Source organism: Typopeltis vanoorti, chromosome 2 (genome assembly GCF_054136105.1).
Source record: "Typopeltis vanoorti isolate ZY-2024b chromosome 2, IOZ_Tvanoo_1.0, whole genome shotgun sequence".
Taxonomy (NCBI): Eukaryota; Metazoa; Arthropoda; class Arachnida; order Uropygi; family Thelyphonidae; genus Typopeltis; species Typopeltis vanoorti.
In genome coordinates, this window is record NC_143550.1 from 34,944,704 (window position 1) to 34,964,782 (window position 20,079).

Consider the following 20,079-nt stretch of genomic DNA (forward strand, 5'->3'; position numbering starts at 1 on the left):
CGTTTTCAACTCTTACACCAAGATTTACAACACGCGCAGGGTAGTGTGTTGATAATTTATTTAAGACTCACGAACGCGATAACAAGAAAATGTGTACAAGATAATCATTGACAATCAAGCAACTTTAGCATGTAGGCTAAGACAGCTTCATCTTCAGAGTCTTAAGTTCGTTTATACATTTTGTCAGTTTTAAACATAGCTACGCATGTATATTGTCTTAATGGTTTGGCTATTTATCCCTCTGCGTGACTACTTTGTCTATCTATCTATCTTTATCTCTGTGCCTGCGCGTGTATAAACCTAACATTCTCTCTTTCCTGCTTGCTCCTTCTTTCCCCATCCCCACCCGCTGTTTATTTGCTAGCTACCTACCGGAAGCACTTTTTTTTTTTTTTTTTTTTGCTTAGATAGAATGTAGCTAGATACAAAAGACAACGGTGTTTTGTATAATGCATTCTCCGAGAGTCATCTTCTAGACAGAACTCTTTACCAGTGCCCGGATAACTAGCTGTTGCAAAACAGATGCTTATGATTTCCAAACTACTTGACGCACTAAAATCAGGCATAGAGACCGGTAAGCTACCTGTTTACCTTTCAAGAAGACGGAGAGAAAGATTTGCACAAGATAAATATGTAACAGTGCTCAGAAAAAGAGCTATCGTAGGAAAACAGGCGATGTAAAGATGCAGAATCAGGAAGAAACACGAAGACGCTGAATCTGCACTATTGATCCGTCACCTTACCTAATTAATTCTGCATTTCAGTTTCTCTTACGTTTCTTTTTTTTTTTTTTTTTTCAGCGCCTGCTTGTTTTTTTCTTTAAAGAATCGAGGTTGCTGCCTCCACTATCTCTATGACAGCGCCACCAAACCATAAGAATGGAATGTTAGCTCAATCCCGATATTTTGTTTTTTTTTAAAAAAATGCCATCTTTGTAAAGTTTGTATGAAGAAGGATATTCCAGCACAGATCTCCACTCGGTTGGTCTCTTATTCTTGTAATCTCCATCACTCAATCTCTCGTCATCTTATAAAAAAAGTTCATAGAGTTTTATCATTTCTTTTAAGCGGTTAAATCAAAAGATAAAAAAAATAAATCTCCTTTTATTCTTTGGTATAAGTGCTTATCATAAATCTCACTTCTCAATTACTAGTTCATGCTCTGTTACTTGTATTTTTCCACTGAGTTTATCCATTTATCGAGTTTGGGATTATTTTTCTCTAAAGGGAGAAAAAAAAAGTTGATTGTGAAACTTTCTAAGATTCTTTTTTGTTTATATTATCAGCTTTCAAATCTTCAGTACTGGATTAAATTCATTTTTCTCTTATTTTGCATCTCTCTGTCTCTTCCATCTCACTAAAATATGTTGTCCGCAATCTATTTTTCTAACAAATTTTCCAATTTTGATTTTTATACATCATTTTGTTTTCCTCTTTCCTGAATTATTCTGCAACTTTCTATAGAATTCAGTTGTTGGAAATTTTTTAACAGTTCTATACTCTACTTATTCATACATAGCATCACTTCTTGAATTTTTCATTGCCTTTGATCTTACGGCTTTTGTTTATATCTTTCATAATATTTTTCAAATCATTCTGTATATTTCTACTTTCATCTTTCTTTCCACTCATTCATACTCTTTCGGAACTCAAAGATTGTCATTCTTTCGTTTATGGTCATATGTCTAGTTTTAAAAGTGTTTCTTTTTTTAATACAAGCGTTTCACCGTGATGGATATATCAACAAGAGCGCCACCTACAGATACGTTCAGGAAATAAATTTCTATAATCTAATAAAATATAAATATGGAAAAAATCTTTAAGATGTGAGCTTGTATCACCAGAACTTTAGAGGTCATCACACTATTAGTGAAAAAAAAAAAATCACACTGGAATATAAATGAAGCCGATGAAATTTTAAGCCATGAGAGAGCTTGGGTTTGTCGAGACATATTTTTACAGACTGCCTTCGGGTATATCTTTTTAAATACCCAATAAAGAGCAATTACATTGATTGATTATGATCAAATGAGTACGGGGTCTCACTAACAACACCTGTATATCCATACCGCTCTTTGACATCCTAATGGCCGTAAATGGCATTTTCAGTAGAGCTCATTAATTAACAACCATCGCTTCTATTAAAGCGAGGACACCGTTTTTTTAAAAAAAAGATTCAGATCAATGCTAATAAACGACTTATGGCATTTTCGTGTTGGCATCAGGTTATAGTATCTTTTTTTAGCTAATAAAAAAAGCAAAACTCAACATTTAAAACAGGTTATTATGTCATTCTTAAAATACGGAATAATAATATAGAAAATTTAAAAAAAAAACTAATTTATTACCACATTACAAGAAAAAATCTGTCTACACCAAATTTTTTATAATAGTCAGTTTGTATAAATAGACATCTTCCTATAAGGATGAGAAAGGAATTTTTGGGATTCATTCAATCCAATACCCTTGGTGGGTAATGGATGGCAATTCTGTAGCCAATGAAGTTCTAACTGAGGCTCGGCTATTGCTGTTACCCTACTGCCATGATCAGAGCTTTAATAGCTCAATAACACCTTATCCCTACACTGTCCTCTACAGATAACGGGGAAGATAAAAAGCATTATTGCTTCGCCCCTTTAAGCCAGTCCTTATAAGGACTATATATAAGGATGAGAAAGGGAATCCAATACCCTTGGAGGGTAATGGATAGCAATTCTGTAGCCAATGAAGTTCTAACTGAGGCTCGGCTATTGCTGTTACCCTCCTGATCAGAGCTTTAATTAATAGCTCAATAACACCTTATCCCTACACTGTCCTCTACAGATAACGGGGAATATGAAAAGCATTCTTGCTTCGCCCCTTTAAGCCAGTCCTTATAAGGACTATAAAGATGAGAAAGGAGTTACGAAAAAAAAAAGTCCTTTTTAGGGCTTCCAGGGTAACAAACGGCAATGAAGTTTTAACTGAGGCTCGGCTATTGCCGTTACCCAGCCATGACTAGGGCTTTTAGCTCAATAACATCCACACAGATTTTCTTCATTCAGATGACGGGATAAAGAGGGTAATGATGGCAGTGCTGTAGCCGATGAACTCCTAACTGAGGCTCGACTATTGCTGTTATCCTCCTGCCATGATCAGAGCTTTAATTTAATAGCTCAATAACACCTTATCCCTACACTGCCCTCTACAGATAACGGGGAAGATGAAAAGCATTCTTGCTTCGCCCCTTTAAGCCAGTCCTTATAAGGATCATAACATTGAAAACTAATATTTAGTTAGAAATCATAATATTGAGGGCCCTTAGTGACCTTTCCCTTAATGCATGGAATTATACATGTCCACAAGGAGATGTGCTTTGCATTATGGGATACTAAGGCAAGTGATGAGAAGTCATACCACCTTTGCCACGAGTTGCTCCAGTCCTGAAAATACTTCAGGCGCAAACTTTGTTTGCTTGCACTTGGATAAAGGATTGAACCAAATATGTAATGAATGAATAAGTGAATAATTTAAATATAGAACTAGAATCGGTTGGTAGGTTTCCAACCAATCAATATTGATATCTGGACGTTTCAAGTCATAAATTAAAAAACCTCTAATTTATCGAGTTCCAAAATAACATTTGGAAGTGGATATCAAATTTTTGAGTCCTTTATATTTTACAGAGATTATATTCTTTGTTATTAGTTCTTTTTCTTTTTATCCATCTGTATGCATGGATACAATTACATTGGGTACATGTTTCGAATTTCCTGGGTGTGAAAGTATAGAGGGCGTTGATATAACTGGTGAGCATAGCTGTCAATCTAAAGCCTTGACTTAGAAGACACCTGGAGATGGGTGGTAATCGATTAGGGAATGCGATGTTGTAAAAAATTCCTTATTCTGTATGAGTATAAAAATGACTTTTTTCCCCCTCTAGTAAGATGAGGTGATTACGTCTTGTTTTCGAAATGTCTTCGAAACCAAGATGAGTTCAAATATGAGATGATGAGACCAAAGAGGGTTGGGAATCTTTTTTTCTTCCGGCTGTGAAAGATGTTTGGTGTACTTCAATTTCTTATTTTTCTCCTCATGTGTTCTTATACATTAAAGAAACAGATCTAAAGAAATTATTAAATCGTAAAGGGCAATTTACAGTTTTAATACACCAATAGTAGGCAGTGAGTAATTCCAGTCTCTCAATTTCTATCCTTTTCTGGGAATCGAATAATTTGTAGCAACGTTTTGCGTTGGACTTCAAACCCTGTTCTATCATCTCCCAATTATTTTCTTCTTTCTACTCAAGCATCAGAAATGAGCTATACCGTATAAATGCGTCCTTGTTGGCCCGACCTACATCTTTAAATCTGTTTATAACTGAATATGCCAAATACACTCATCTGGGCGTTAACTGACCACCAGAGGGCATGTACCTTAAAATGGCAGAATCTAGGTAACACGTAGGCGTATGGGCAGAACCACGATGTGTAGAAGCATAACAAATCTACTGCTACACTAGAGGAGAAAGTACGAAAGTTTTAAATTATTTCACAACTGCCGAGTTCCAATGGAGTGGGGGTAGAGAATATAAAAAAAAAAACAAAAAAAAAACACCAGCATTGAAAAATTCAATGCCTCCTTTAACTCCACCCAATGAATCATTAACCTTAGCAGAAATCTGACTGAAAAGGGGCGTTTCATCTCCTCCCCCTCTTTTATTTTCTGTGTATTGTAGAGATAAGAAGGGAGGGACAGTAAAAATGATGTACATAATCTCGTTGTATTCTACCATCTGAATTGAATCGACTTATTCTGGCAGCAACAGATCGTATTTAAGTGCGTGTAGAAGTCATGGATAATCTTAATCCATTTAAGGGTTAACATATGGACAATATTTAAAACATAATAAAACTGAACCGATATAAAGCAATCAGTTTCTTAATGACGTATGATTACAAACAAGTATGACCTGTATAGTACGTAAAATTTACGAGTTCCATGTGGGTCAATGTAGTAATTAATCAGCAGTGTAAATAAGAATTGAACAGAATGACATTTGACCTAAAACTATTCTGTAATTTCAAGAAATTTTTTTGGGGGGTGGGGGGGGGGGAAAATCAAGCTGTTCACTCAACAGGAAGCGTTGGGAGTAGTTAAATTTAATCTTGTTTCAATAGTTGAAAAAAAAAATTACGCTTTGAAACTTGGTGTCAATAGTTTTGATAGTTCAAAATAGTTCAAATACTTGCTCTAAACGCTTCTTGATATTGTTTTGATATTATTATTATTATTATTGTAAACAATCAATGCAAATGACTGGTTTTGAACTTCAGCATGTCACTGTTCTTTTCTTAACGGTTCGTTTGATGATTCACTTTTTTAAATGTTGTACTGGATTTTTATTATTCTGTAATCTCACCCATATGCGGATAAAAATGAATGAAAAAGAGAATAAAACCTCGAACAGTACATCATTAAATTAGCAATTTCTGAACAGATGGTTGGATTCGTTCTTAAAACTTTTCTGATGTTTGTTTTCATTTGTTTTATGTTAGTTCGTGATGTACTTAAAACACAAGCGGATTCATATAAACACACTAAACAAATAAAAATCAATAAACTGGACTTCGAAATAAATAAATAAAAAGGAAAAATCATTTCTGTAAAAGCGAATCGTTTTCGAACTCGCGAAACACTTCGCAAAACAAACAACTTAAGACGACCTCACCTCTGATCGCCGCCAGACTACGGTCCAGGTTGTTGACACTGACACGGATGAGGCTGGAATTCAACCGTAGGTGTCCGTTGGACATCTGACGGACGAGGAAGATGCGAGTGTCCTTTTCCCTCACCGTACTGTGACAGATGTGGGGGTCACCGAAACCCTCCACGATAACCGAATTGTCCGCGAGGTTGTAGTCACCTTTCAAGATGCGTTTGATCCGGACCGATCCGCGGTATACTTCGGCCCTGGATCGGTACAGCCTCTCTACTGTACCAGTGAAAACCATATTCGCTAATTCCTCGCGTTTCTCTAAACGGTCCTCTCGGCATGCGGGTGATCGCTGTCGGCGGCCGGCTGTGAGCGTCGCCGCCAGTAGGAGCGGAAGCAACAAGAGAGCGACAGGTGGCCGTACTCCGGACAGGGACATCGTATAGGTTTATCTTTTTTTTTTTTTTCGTCACTTCGCGGTTTCGACCTGGAGTCACCTCTGCTAATGACGGACTCCGTAACTAGCACATCATTAACGGCACGAAGGGATGTGGCGTATTAGCATCCAGATCAACATTATCCCGCTGCCGTACACTACAAACGAAAACCTTGCTAACTGCTCCGAGAGAGAGAGAGAGAAAGATCCAGGACAGATCCCAGGCCGGTCCTCCGTGACCTTGAGCAGTGCGGCTCCACATTGGCTACAAACTGGAACTACTCCCTCCCGCTGCTGGCGGGGCATTTGAAGAGAAAAACTTCTCCCTTCACGTGAGCGGAGAATGAGACGGGCGTTGTACGGTTTTCACCGTACCTGACCATCGGTCAAAATCGCGCTCCTTAGGGGTCAGATCAGGAAACGGATGGAACGATCGAACCGTTTATCTGCTTGACACGACGATGTGTTCATTTTTCACACTCGTGCAACCCCCCCGTTGCGGAAATGTGGGAGCAAGAAAACACCTGTTATCAAGGAATGTCGTCATTTCCCTTGGCGTCGCCAGAGAAGGTTGCACCTCTGGCTCGGTCTGTGACAGTGCGAAAAAGTGAATCTGCAAAGCCCCGTTCGTTTGTGCGATTTGCCTTCCGGAGACGAACGTACGGGTTGTAGGAAGAGCGGGTAAATCTTTCCACGCTCATGCAAAAAATTCTTCAAAAAAAAAAAAAAAAAAAAAAAAAAAAAAGCGCGAGCGCCTTTCACACATACCTTAAGCGCTGGCGGAAACGAAATGTGTTACTCTAATTGACTCTTGACCTCACAGTTCGGAACCGGCTACAAAGCGACACGATGCGTTCGCTCCTAGCGTCCCATAACGCTAACGTAATAAGAGCACGTGACAAAAGGGATCATACCTTTCTCAGAACTTAAGCGATCTCGAAAAAAATTAGCGAAATAGAAAGTTGTTTTGCCATTTGTTTAAAATATGAAGGAAAATTACATTATCTACACTGAAAGATTACAGTTGATAATTTTTTCATTCTTTTAATTATTTATTTGATATCTTTTAAATTAATAAATCAGTTTTTTTTCAGTAATCCCACTGATTTATTTTTGAGTACTTTAGCACTGCGACTCAAGAGAGAGACCGACGATTTGTTTTTATTGTTTGAAATGATTGTTTTCTTCATCTTACTGAGGACATTTTAATACAAAGTTCTTCTCCTTTTCTTTTAGAAATCTCCACTTGTTAGCAGCTGCCCGTTCGTCTCACGATTTCTCCACTCATCCCATAAGCATCGCTGCCCATTGCTCTCACAACGCCCCCCCCCCCCTGTTCAAGTAACCTCCTCTTTGCTCCTTCCGGGAAAGGGGGGGGGGTCTAGTTCATAATTTTTAACCGTTCTTCTCTCATTTTCTGGCCGTGTCCACACCATTTCTAAGCAAGTGCCTCTATCATCGCTGTTCGAATATATGCATTCCTCAGAGGATCCATGCGGAGGACTCTCGTACTTCTAAAGTAATCCACTTCCACAACTTCTACCTGTTAGTAAAGGGTCCAACACTCACATCCATAAGTCATTACACTCTCTATAATCACGTGATACAACATCTTAGTTTTTCTGGAGACCTCATGACTCCATAAAACACCATTCGTGGTTCTCGTGCCTGTCCTGTTCGAAACGACACGTCCAGTACACACTGTCCGGACTTATCCATGTGGAGTTAAGATATTTGAAGGCATTCACTGAATTTATGGTTGTCACTTGTAACTCAAAATCTGTTGCCCTATAACCTTCGTTTTTAACAGATTAACTTTTAGTCCCCCAACGTTTATCATCAATATATCCAATAATTTTCTCATCGAGTATTCCACATTCTCTTTGTTCGCTGGTAAACAAGCGATTGTTTATCAGCGAAATGAAGAGAATGTAATGCAAAGTTCTAGTTGTAAATTAGCTTTATTTCCCTCAGTATTTAATATTGTATGTATCAAAGAGCTGGGATGGCAAAAACCTTTCTTCGCCGGAAGAAGAAATGAATACTAGCGCTTTGTTTGATGCTTTGGAACTCTTGTCCGGACTCTTTCCCTTTTTATTACAGATTATTAAAGTCATAAAATGAACTGATAAATGCACTTGAAGAAAGCGATTGTATTGAGTTCTGTAAAATCCTGCAAATTATGTTTTTGTTTTTTTCATTCATAATCCTCCACTTAAACATTACGATTTCATTTAATTTAAAATCAGTGGTGAGAACAAGCAATCGCCACAGACCGGTATTTGAATGTCTCTATTACTCGCAAGACGGTTTCAAACGAAATACTAAAAAAAAAAAATTTTTTTTTAAATAAATAAAAAAAAAAACCTTATAACAAAAATAGTCTTATTTGACTAATGGTACAACTTTATGTTCCCATGGAAACAACAGAATGAAAGTTTTCGATATATATGGTCAAATGTTACGAAATGGCCATACTAGAGTTGCAGTGCGCATTACGCGCACTGGCACTCTAGTATTTCTAAAATAAAACAATCCCTCTTGTCAATCATATCAGAAATTTCCTTTTGAGCTCCTTTTTTCCTGTTTCTTTTTTCCTTGAAATGATTTTAGTAAATGTTTATCTAGTCCCCGTATTTCTGAAAATACCGTAAAAATTATTTTAAAAAACGTATTTTCAAGGTATTTTTAGGTCAGTTTAATCCACTAGTTTTCTTTAAATATTATCGAAGGTATTGCAACAATTAAAAAAATAATCTACATCTTACTTTTAACTGTTGAAGTCAATGAATGCAAACAAATGAGAAAGTTAAGAACAAAGGTCCTTCCTGCCTTCCCCACCCCCCTTCTTGGTTTATTACGGTTGTTCTGGTAAGAACGGGATTTTAAATCAAGCAACGCGGAAGCACTCATACTTCTGTTTTGTATGCTCCCTATAGCAGCGATGCACGTGGTAGAAATTGAAAATCACCGAGAGTGTATCATCCCCCCCCCCCCCCCCCCACACACACAGTTTCCTAAAAATAATCAGGAGGGCATTAGATTCGATTCTAGAGCCTGATTTAGGATTCAAAAATGGACTTTTTTTTATAAAGGGATATCCAATACACAGATACCATTAACCTATTTTGGGTGAAAACAAACAAAAATAATAATAAAAAACTGAATACTATTTCTGAAGTTTTCATGTCCGGGAACACGATGGTATGTTTTTCTTTATTGTTTCTCTGAAAATACTTTCCAATAGGTTTTGCTGTGGCTTCCCACGTATTCGCTAAGGAAGGAGATTTCTCTTTGAGAGTCGGATAGTCGACCATAATGTAAATGATCTGTTCACCTCGCACATGTAAAGCGAAGACACTGCTCACAGATAAACACGTAGCTCGTATAAAATGTATAATCTCATAAAAACAGAAATAAAAGCTAAGAAAAGGAAATCGCCTAAAACAAACTATACAACAGAGACGTTAGAATTGTTGTCGTATAAAATGGGATGTTGTTTTCCCCTCTAGAGAAGACAATTTCGAGATAAACCACCCCTCCTCCTTCCTGTTTTTTTCGGTTCCTATCTTTTCGTAAAAAAATAATATTCTCGAGTAGTAGCTTCTGGTCTTGTTAGTAGATAGGAAAAACTCATGTTTCATATTTATCTACATAAACCTGTCAAAAAATTAATGCCCGTAGGTAATTGTGCATTCCGAGGCTACCTGATAATCGGGCTATTGATCACAAGAATATTGAGCCACACAACTACTTCTAGCAGGTGTTAAAATGCAAAAGTTGTAATTTTTATTGTAATACAAAATGATAGTAATTGAAGAAATATATTAATAATTCATAGTATTGTTGTCGGCGAGTATCTCCTATTAACAATGCCTAGTGCTTTACAGACCATATAACGAATGCAACAATGTGCTAAATTTCCAGTATAACAATCAACCCTAAGCCTAAATGCGTATATTCTATCAATCATTTGGCCCTAATTTTATAGTTCTTATTGTTACCTACCTGTTCGTCCATTGTCCAGCTTAAAGCAAACATACATACCATAGATTCTTTGAATCACAAATTTAAAAGCTTTTTTTTAACTTATTTGTATAATCACTGATATAACCACATTATCTGAACCGAAAGATACTGGCATGTTCACTGTACATAGACCAACGATAAAAGAAACACCTTTGCTACACTACAAACGGTAACGAGAGTTAAAAAGTGCGTGATGGGATAGTTAATAGCATCTCAGTGTTTCCCACAGAGGATGATGACCTACTGAAAGTAATTAGATTGGAATTATTAATAAGAATGTCTGAGCATATGAGTGATGTCAGTTAATTTGCGTATCTAACTAACAAACAAAAACAAAATGGTCACAGCCGAATAGTTTAAGGCTGAATGTCATATATTTGAAAGGGAAAAGGATAAAATTAGAATATACACCTGTATATTTTATAAATTAGCGAGCATTCACTGTAGCTTGTGCTTTGTCAATTTTATTTATTTATTTTTTGCTGGTGAATGCCCTGATCCTTTTCCTTCACCATAGCAACGCACAATACTCTCGTCCACAGGCTGCCGAATATGTTGCTATGTTTTTTTTTTACGTAATTATTCATTTAGGTTTAACAGATAGTTGTTCATTACACACAAAAAATAATAATAATAATAATAATGGACATGCTGTAATATTTCAGTTTATTTATGAAATTAATTATTACTATTTCTTTCTATTTTGGGTAGATTTTCATTTTCTGGTGTTTTTTGTTTATTTATTTATTGAATCTTGACTTACAGCAATTCATTGGTTATTACTTAATGGTAAATATCTCTGCGTTTAGATAAAAAATAAATCAAGTTGCTATTAAAGAGATAAACGCATTCTCGCAAAACATTATAAATACAAATAAATAGCGTAGGAAGTCTGTAGTTCAGTCGGTAGCTGCGCCAACTTTTTCATGGATGAAATTACTTGGATTAACAGACCATTAGGATTAATAAATAGAAGGAAGGTAGGATGCGGAATACATAACTGAAACGGTATGTTTGAAGGACATTAAAATGGAATACTGTGGTCTTAATAAAAATTAATGATCACGTAATCATAACGGTAACTTATCTTACATCAATTTTTATTTACCGTCTCACTTATTTAATCCTCATTCTGTCTCCCTTTTACCGGAAGACGCTATCTGTGGATGTCACTTCAAATAGTTAAGAAAAGTAGCTCATGTTCTTCTTGCAAGAGGAGTGACCAAAGTTTGGCTTAAGAAACATCAGTGATCCCGCAAATTTCTTTGCAAGAGTAGCGTACAATGAGATGCCCTCAATTAAAACTTTAGTTCGCCAGTGTTTCATATCTCTTCTTCTTAAGCCCACTCGTTCCTTAGGATGGATCGAGTCCCCCCCCCCCCCGATTAGTGGTATCGACGAATTAATGCAGTCGGCACCCCCCCCCCCCCTTGTTTGCTACATTCTCTGGGGCAAATATTTATGCCGTAGATCTATGTGTTCAGGGCGTCTGTTTGCCTATTTCGAGAAAAAAAGTTTCCCGGAAAAAAAAGGCTTCCACCTCCGTATGAGACCAGTTAACTCACCATTTGATTGAAATGACCACATAAAGGTTTCTCAAGTCACAGACACAATTCTAACACGGGTCTTTCCAACTCAAGGGTTCATCTATACCAAAGTGAACTACAGAGGCTCTGATGTTTGCTCAATATTTCGTCTGTCCTTTTCTTTGGGGGGTGCCCGGGCCCCTTGGCTCCCCCTCTGGGTGCGCCACTGGCGTGGAATGTAAACTACGATCTCGAAGCATTAGTGTTTCCCATAGTTGGGGAAGCTTTATGTAACCATATTTATTCAAAATAGGCTGATTTTTAAGAGCAGCAGATTCTAAAAACAGTCTTTCTCTTCTAAATTTACTGTGATGGAACATAATGGTCTTTTTCCAATTGAGTCTACGGGCTGTATCCAAAGCATGATCTGCAAGGCCTGATTGACCATAGTTATGACTGCAGATGTATTTTTATATGTCCTTTCATGCGGATGTTGGCTAACTTTCTGGAACAGGGAACTCTACATTTCCAGGGAATAAGAGAGGAGAGATTAATCTTTAGTGGAGCGGATAAAGATAGCTACAGGTAATGGACAACAAAATGAAAACACTGAACTATCGGGTCTCGTTATCGGTAGTTGCAATGCAGCGTCTACGATCCACCAAACACAGATTCAGTTGATATGCACATATACTCCCGGCATTCGTAGGGAATTGGGCATAAAAGCAAACATAATTCTAACATGCAATAAACATCACCTGTGGCGGGAGTATATGTGCATATACTCCCGCCACATTGAGTCCTCTCTGGATTCAATTCTAACATGCAATAAACATCACCTGTGGCGGTTTATTGCACGCTAGAATGGAATCCAGAGAGGACCTGGTGACTTTGAAAGGGGCGTGATTGTTGGAGCCAGACTGACAGGTGCATCTGTAACCAGAACAGCTGATATTGCACATGTTAGTTGAGGATTAGTCTCTAAGGATATGTTAGCATGGCGGTCGACAGGACAAACATCATCAGAGAAATGCAATAGTGGACGGAAGCGATTACTGCAAGAGAAGTTCTCTTGCAGTAATCGCTTCCGTCTTGCAGCTCGCGACGTTCGAGCATTAGTTTGCGGTACCACGAAAAATATGCGGACTATTGCTGAGCAGTTGTGTGAAAAATCGAACACGGGTCGTGAGAAACCATTTCAACAAAAACTCTACGCCGGGAACTACTCACAGTTGGATATCACGTTCGGGTTGCCTTACACCAGCCTTTGATCACTCCCGTCAGCGCACGTCGTCGCGTCCAATGGTGCAAAGATCACAAGCAGTGGAGGGATGTGATATAGTCCGATGAATCCACATTCACACTTGCTGCAAACGGACGAATACGTGTGTGACGTCAGCGGAGGGAAGCTTACCAGCCAGAGGGCTTGTTTTCAACTGCAAACGATTTTGGTAATTCTGTAATGGTCTGGTGCGCATTCTCATGGCATGATTTGGGTCCACTTGTTGTACTGGAAGCAAAGTGGATGCTTATCCTTCAATCATAAGTGATGATCTTCATCCCATGTTGACACACTTTTCTCCTACGAAGCCAGCTGCGTTGCCGCAGAATAATGCCCCCATTCATCGAGCAAATGTGGTCACCCAGTGGTGTGCGGTATACGACGGTGAGATATCCTGTCTGTCATGGCCATCCCAATCGCCAGACTTAAATCCTATTGAACATTTATGGGACATTTCGGAGCGAGCTTTCATGCAACGTTTTCCACCTCCAAAGATCAAAGGCGAATTGATCCAGTTTCTGTCGGACGAATGGTGCAAACAAATTCCTCCTGTTGAGTTCCAAGCACTGACCGAGTCTCTCCCTCGAAGAATACAGGCTGTACTAGACTCCCAGGGCGAACCAATGCTATATTAATCAAAATGTGTCACTGCTTTCATTATTTTGTCCATTATCTATAGTTTCAAGTGAGGGCTTGAAAAGGTAGAGGTTGCATTTCTTTAGATGCTGGCTATTTTTTTCTTGAGTGCCTCAGTCATTGGAGATGATGATAGCATTACTAAAATCTTTCTGAACAGAAGATCGAGGATTGGGAGAAGGATTGATTTTTTTATACTGTCGGAACTGTAGCCATTGGCCTCACTGGAACAAAGGTTACAGACTCTATTGGTTAGTGTTTTAATGATATGTTGTTGAGAGGGGGAGGGGGGAAGGCAATGGGGAAATTTGTGAATGTATCTGCCTATGTGAGTGGGTTTTCTGTATACTGAAAAGGACCGGTCACCATTGTGTAGGCGTGTTACCAAGATGTCTAGAAAGGCTAAACTATTATTAGTTGCTTTTCCATAATAAACTGGATTCTAGGGTTGAAGACTATTGAGCTGAGAGAGGAAGAGTCTAATGTGTGTCTAAGGTTTATTTTACAAATAGCATCCACGCTAGAGGTGGTAAACAATCAGTAATCGAACTATTCGTGAACAAATTATTCGTCAAAGAAATATAACGTATAGTTTTAAAAAATGAATAGTCAGAATGAAAAATATTATAGTAATAGACATTTCTTTTAATTTTTTTTAAAGATAAAAAAAATAAATTCGGAAAAAATGTTTAAAATAATATAACAGTAGTGATTGATAAGCGCATAAAACGAAATTTCACAAAGGAGCATGTCTGGTACATTTTTATTATAATATTTTAAATTAAAATGCAGTTGATACCACTAATAATTAAAATGACTTTAATTATTGAGATTTCTAGTAACTGGTTCATACCAATTGTTTATTATGAGAGAAAGAGATGGAAAGGCCGTTCTAGTCCTAATGGGAAGCTCTACAGCGAATCATGATAATCAAATTATCTATCCGGCCACTACGTTATCCATATTTCCGTCATGTGATTCTTTTTTTAAATTCTGGTTCTTATAACTTTACAATCTCCTAATCTAGGTTCTCTATTTATTCTATTCCAGATATTTTTCTTGATCCAGGTTCCACTTTAATCAGTTTCTTTATTTGGATTCCACTTCAGCAGTTCAAGCTTAGATTCAGGTCCTTAAATAACATCATATACCCAAGTCACGTGACGCGGGTCCATTGTACTGTACACTTCGATTTTCTCAAGTCAGTTTCTTCACTCGAGGTAATAAAATCCGGTGGTTATCATGAAAAGAAAAATGCTAAGGTTGTTCATGACAAAAATCACCCAAATAAAGAACTACAGATCATAAAATAAGCATTCCATGATAACAATAGAATGAAACACTTGAGAGTTTAAAACATGACATGCAATGTCAGGTGACGTTATCCATCTGTAGCGAGCAGAAGGATAGCCAATAGATAAAATACTAAATCTAAAAGACTATCCAAGACACGTGTTAACAAACCAGAATATGATGAGAATTAGAGAAGTATGTTAGGCTCTTACAGCGAGACGCAGACGACGAATTATAAACTCTCTCTCTCTCTCTCTCTCTCTCTCTCTCTCTATCACCATGAAATGCAGGTAACGTTATACATAATTTAAAATTAGCCTGCTTATCGTTGTATCTTCTACTATAGCGTTAGGCTCAATTTACATTCAAGAAAACCTAATGAACGTTGAAATACAGAAGCGAATTCTGCTGTCTGTCAAGACTTTATTTAATAGAAGGGGAGGTAACCTGTCTCATGCGAAGGTGGATTCTTTTTATCTCACATTACAGACAAACGGGCCTAAAGAACACACACGCACGCAACTCGCAGACATAAATGCACTTGTTACAAAGCGTTAGTTGTTTCAAGCATAATTCAAACACAGTCAAACCAAAACTGAGTGGAATACCTGCATTACCAGAAGAGGGAAACCCTTCTGGAAATACGTATATTCCAATAGGCTAATATGCCAGTTAGTTAGGCTCCTTCCATATTAGACTAGCTAACTCGCTTTGAGTGGAAAAGTAGAAGTTCATTGCAGCCTAGACGAGATTCAAATCCAGGACATTCCAACCTCAGAATATACTCGCTACAGTGCTATGAAGACCAATAAATGAAATGTTTAAAAATCATATATCTTGTCATATTTGTTCTTTTTTAAATGTGCGAAATCTTAACATTCTCTGTTAATTAGTTAATGTAATTATTTGCTTCTGGTAGTGCATTGCTAACACAGCATTACACTCTCTTTATAACAGAAACTAAGGATTATCACCATTTTCATATGCTTTCCTATAGTTTAATGAGGTAAGTAAAATTTTTAAACCAATCATGTGATCCCAAATGACTATGAGGTGGAGAGTATCAGCGAACAGGACGGACAAAACCCACAGTTATAATGTCGAAAAAAAAGCGAATGTTGGTTTCTACTTTCGGTTGTATTTATTTTAATGTCGTTTAAAAGATCAGCTGCTGCCAACCGTCAATTTGATGTGCGTCAAAACATGCAAACAAAAAAGACAAGAGAAATTACTTCCGCAAAGCTTTTTTTTTTTCGAATATCTCTGTGACCAGCGTAACTTAACCATGAAGAAGCGAACTGAATCTTGAACTTCTATGCAACTGAAAAGATAAAAGTCGCAATTGGTTAACTTCATGGATTTTTTTTTTCCTTCTGCGTGTGTTCTCGCGCACGATTTCTTGTTGTCGGACAATTTCTTTAGAAGTAAGAAACATCCTGAGCCCATCTGGATTCGATATGAATACATAAGAATTTTATGTTCTTGTCACTCACTAACGAAAAGCTTCTACAATGGCAAGAAAGAGTACTTGGGTAGTCAGTCGCCTTTCAAGTTTCAGTTATTTGATCGAACATAAAAGAATAGTCAATGATGAAAGACGGGTTAAGCCTTCCGGGCATCTCTGTATTGAGGCGATATCAAGTGGCTTGAAAAAGATTTCATCTCTAGAGCAGGGTTTCGTTTCCAGATTAGGTAAAAAATAAATAAAAAATATCAAAAATTATAAAAAAAATAATAATAAAATAGAAAAAAATCATTAGCTCAACCACAGTATAGGTTTACAGTCGTTCGTGTGTTGAGTTACATAATATATAAGTACTTATTATTAAACCTCAAAAATAGATAATCCAAAAAAATAAAATAATAAAAATAATGGAAATTTAATAAAAGTAAACAAATTAATAAAATAATAGAAAATAATTAATAAAATACTGATAAAAAATAAGTAGTGCTTTTAACACCTTGTAGTATTTAAGATAACTAAATTATAATAAATTCCTTCCGAATGGTCATTTCTGTTTTTGGTTGCAGCGCCTAAAACTCTCTTGAGTGGGTCAGATTTTTTTTAGATGACTGACGTGCGGGATTTTGATAGTTATAAAATGTGATTCAAGGAATTTTGACTAGTAAATTTACTAGTAGTAAATAGTTTTACTACTATAATCAATCGGTTTATTTTTAAAGAGGTCCAAAGAATCAGCTAACTAGATATGTCAACAAATTTCAAAACGAGGGCGATACGCTAGGCCTACTGCCATTAGTATCGCCATTGTTTTCATTTACTTCATTAGAAACCGTCAATTATTATTATTGTGGAAAGGGAAAGTCATGTCCAGCTCTACAATACAAGACTTGGGTCTAACCATGGATGCACCGTACGAAGAACTTAATTTTAAACAACTGCTGGCAATATTTAAATACGTAAGAAATCTGCTTCATACAAAATGGCCAGGAAAGGTTGTAGTTCATGAAATAAAAGAAGTTGATACAGATGACAACTCTTAGAACTTCTTCAAGACAGCGCTAGCGAAATAGCAACAACTGCTGAAGATAATCCCATTACTGACCACACCGATTATAATCGGTGTGGTCAGTAAGGCGCGAACCTCCTGATAATTATCAGGAGGTTCGCGCACGCAAAAAGCGCAAAACTGCGGCCTCTGAACCACCAAATGTGGATGTAATGGTACCACACCGAATACCTCTACTACTGAATACCAGAGGTATTCAGTACCAGACTTTTTCACTGGGATCAGAAAAAAACCTCAAGGTAGTGATTAGAGGTGTATCTGAAGATGTTTCCGCAGAAGAAATCACTGTAGATCTACACCAGCAAGATTTACCACCCGTAAAGGTCAGCAGAATGACCAGGAGAGACAGGACTCCAATGCCACTGGTGTTAGTAGAGATTAGTCAAACCTACAAGCACATATATCATCTGACGTCCATCTGTGGACTGAAAATCACTATAGAACCATTAAGAAAAAGGGCTTCAACAGGGCATGCCATAGATGTCAGAAGTTTGGTCACGCCCAGAAAATGTGTAGGACTGAATTTAGATGCTTAAAATGTGGGGTCGGCCACCCAACAAATACATGCTCTAAGTCAAAATCCACCCCGGCTAAATATGCCAACTGTGGCGGTCCTCACACTGCCAACTACAGAGGATGCACGTACAATCCTAGAAATAGAAAATCAGAAGCAGAAACATTTTCTTCCTCACTTATGTCAGACACTACTTCACAGTTTCCTGTAGTTCAATATAAAAGGTCAGACGCCCTTCAGAGGAAGTCAGAGGTTCCCAAAAGAGTAACTCCGCATCAACAATCTAGGACATATGCGGATGTAACTCGTCCTAAACAGTCATCCTGTGAACAGACAACACCACACACAAATCTGGCTGCTATCATTACCTCTTCTCTCGCAAATATGCTTTTGAATTTTAGCAGACCCAACCCATCACCTTCTTCTACCAAACGCTTCCTAAAGGATACCCAAACCATCATCTCAGCACTCACTAATGAACAGTAATAAACTAAAACCAGAATCTCTAGAAATCACTGCGTGGAACGCGAACGGCCTGCGGAGTAAGATATTAGAACTTCAAAATTTCGTCCAAAGACATCAGCCAGATGTCCTTTTACTAAATGAAACACACCTAAGACCTTCAGACAACCCCAAAATTTGTAGATACCAACTGTACAGATCTGATAGACTATCCCACAGACGAGGAGGCACGGCAATTTTCATTAAAAATTTCATCTGTCATCACTCCATAAACATCCCTCCTACCACCAACCTCGAGGTCACTGGCATTGAGATTCTCACGAGTTCTGTAGGCAAATTAAAAATCTTTTCAGCATATCCTCCACAAAAATCATTACTCTGCTCGGATTTGAACGCCTTATTCGATACCGGAGAGCCTATCATTGTGTCGGGTGATTTAAATGCCAACCATTCAGCCTGGAATAGCCGTTCCACCAACAAAAATGGACAGATACTATAAAACTATGCTGGTTTCAACAACCTTCTTGTAATAAGTCCCGCTGATCCCACCCATCACAACACTTATGGTCGGGCTGATGTGCTGGATATAGCCATATTGCAGCACATCAGACTCCAATACAATTTAATGACGATAAACGATCTGTCATCAGACCATAACCCAATACGATTAAAATTGGGAAACCTTGAAAAATTATCCCCCCCTCACTCATTCATTTCTTGGGAAAGGCTCTCCAAGGTACTTCCAAAATATATTGGTCCTGTTCCCATCATTAAATCAAAAGAGGAAATTGAAACAGCTGTTAAAAACTTAACAGAAGATTAAAGCAGCCTGTGCAGCAGTTACTACCCCTGCAACTACCCGCAAGTCAGAAGAAATTATGAATCTGATTAGAGAAAAAAATAAGGCAAGAAAAAGATATCACAACACCAGGGCGCCGCAAGACAAACGAATCTTGAACAGGTTCAACTCTGCAGTGAGAGATGCCCTTGCAGCCCATGGAACTCAACTTTGGGAAGAAAAACTAACCTCCATCTCTGCTGATAACCACTCCATATGGAATCTCATCCGAAAGATTAAAAACAGAAATAAACCTCTTCCCCCCCTCCAAACAGATTCAGGTCTCATCCACACGGATGCTGATAAAGCTGAAGCAATAGCAAATCATATTGAAAAACAATATAAACCTGCATACGACCACCTTGATTTTAACCATATATACAAGATCCACCGAAATGTCAGATACTCACTCAATTCTGCTCTCGCATATTCCACTCAAATTGCACCCACCTCACCTGCTGAGATATATGCTATTATTAAAAAGTTCAAGAACAAAAAGGCTCCTGGACCTGATGGTATCTCTAACAAAGTAATAAAGTTTCTACCACGTAGAGCTATTGTCCATCTGACAAATATAATTAAATCCATTCTTCACTACAAATATTTCCCTTCCTACTGGAAACTGTCGCACATAATACCGATCCATAAACCTGGAAAAGATCCCAGATTGCCTCAAAATTACAGACCAATCAGCCTCATCTCAAATCGCGGCAAAATTGCCGAGAAGGTAATTCTTACCAGACTTCAAGATTCAATACTCCGATTAAATATCCTGCCTGAGGAGCAGTTTGGCTTCCGACAGTTGCATAGCACCATGCAGCAAATACACAGATTGGTG

General features: G+C 37.7%; 1 protein-coding gene across 4 annotated transcripts in view; it reads right to left on the reverse strand.

The window, feature by feature from the left end:
- Positions 1-20,079, reverse strand: part of LOC150108916 (agrin-like) — a 610,886-nt gene that overhangs the window by 473,380 nt on the left and 117,427 nt on the right. For 3 of the 4 annotated variants that reach the window (XM_090404257.1, XM_090404260.1, XM_090404249.1), the window contains exon 1: positions 5,710-6,194. The exons of the other annotated variant lie outside the window; for it this stretch is intronic. In XM_090404257.1, the coding sequence (XP_090260383.1) occupies positions 5,710-6,133 (424 nt within the window). In that variant the 5' untranslated portion in view covers positions 6,134-6,194. Of the gene's footprint in view, positions 1-5,709; positions 6,195-20,079 lie in introns of those variants that run through there. 4 annotated transcript variants of the gene reach the window in all.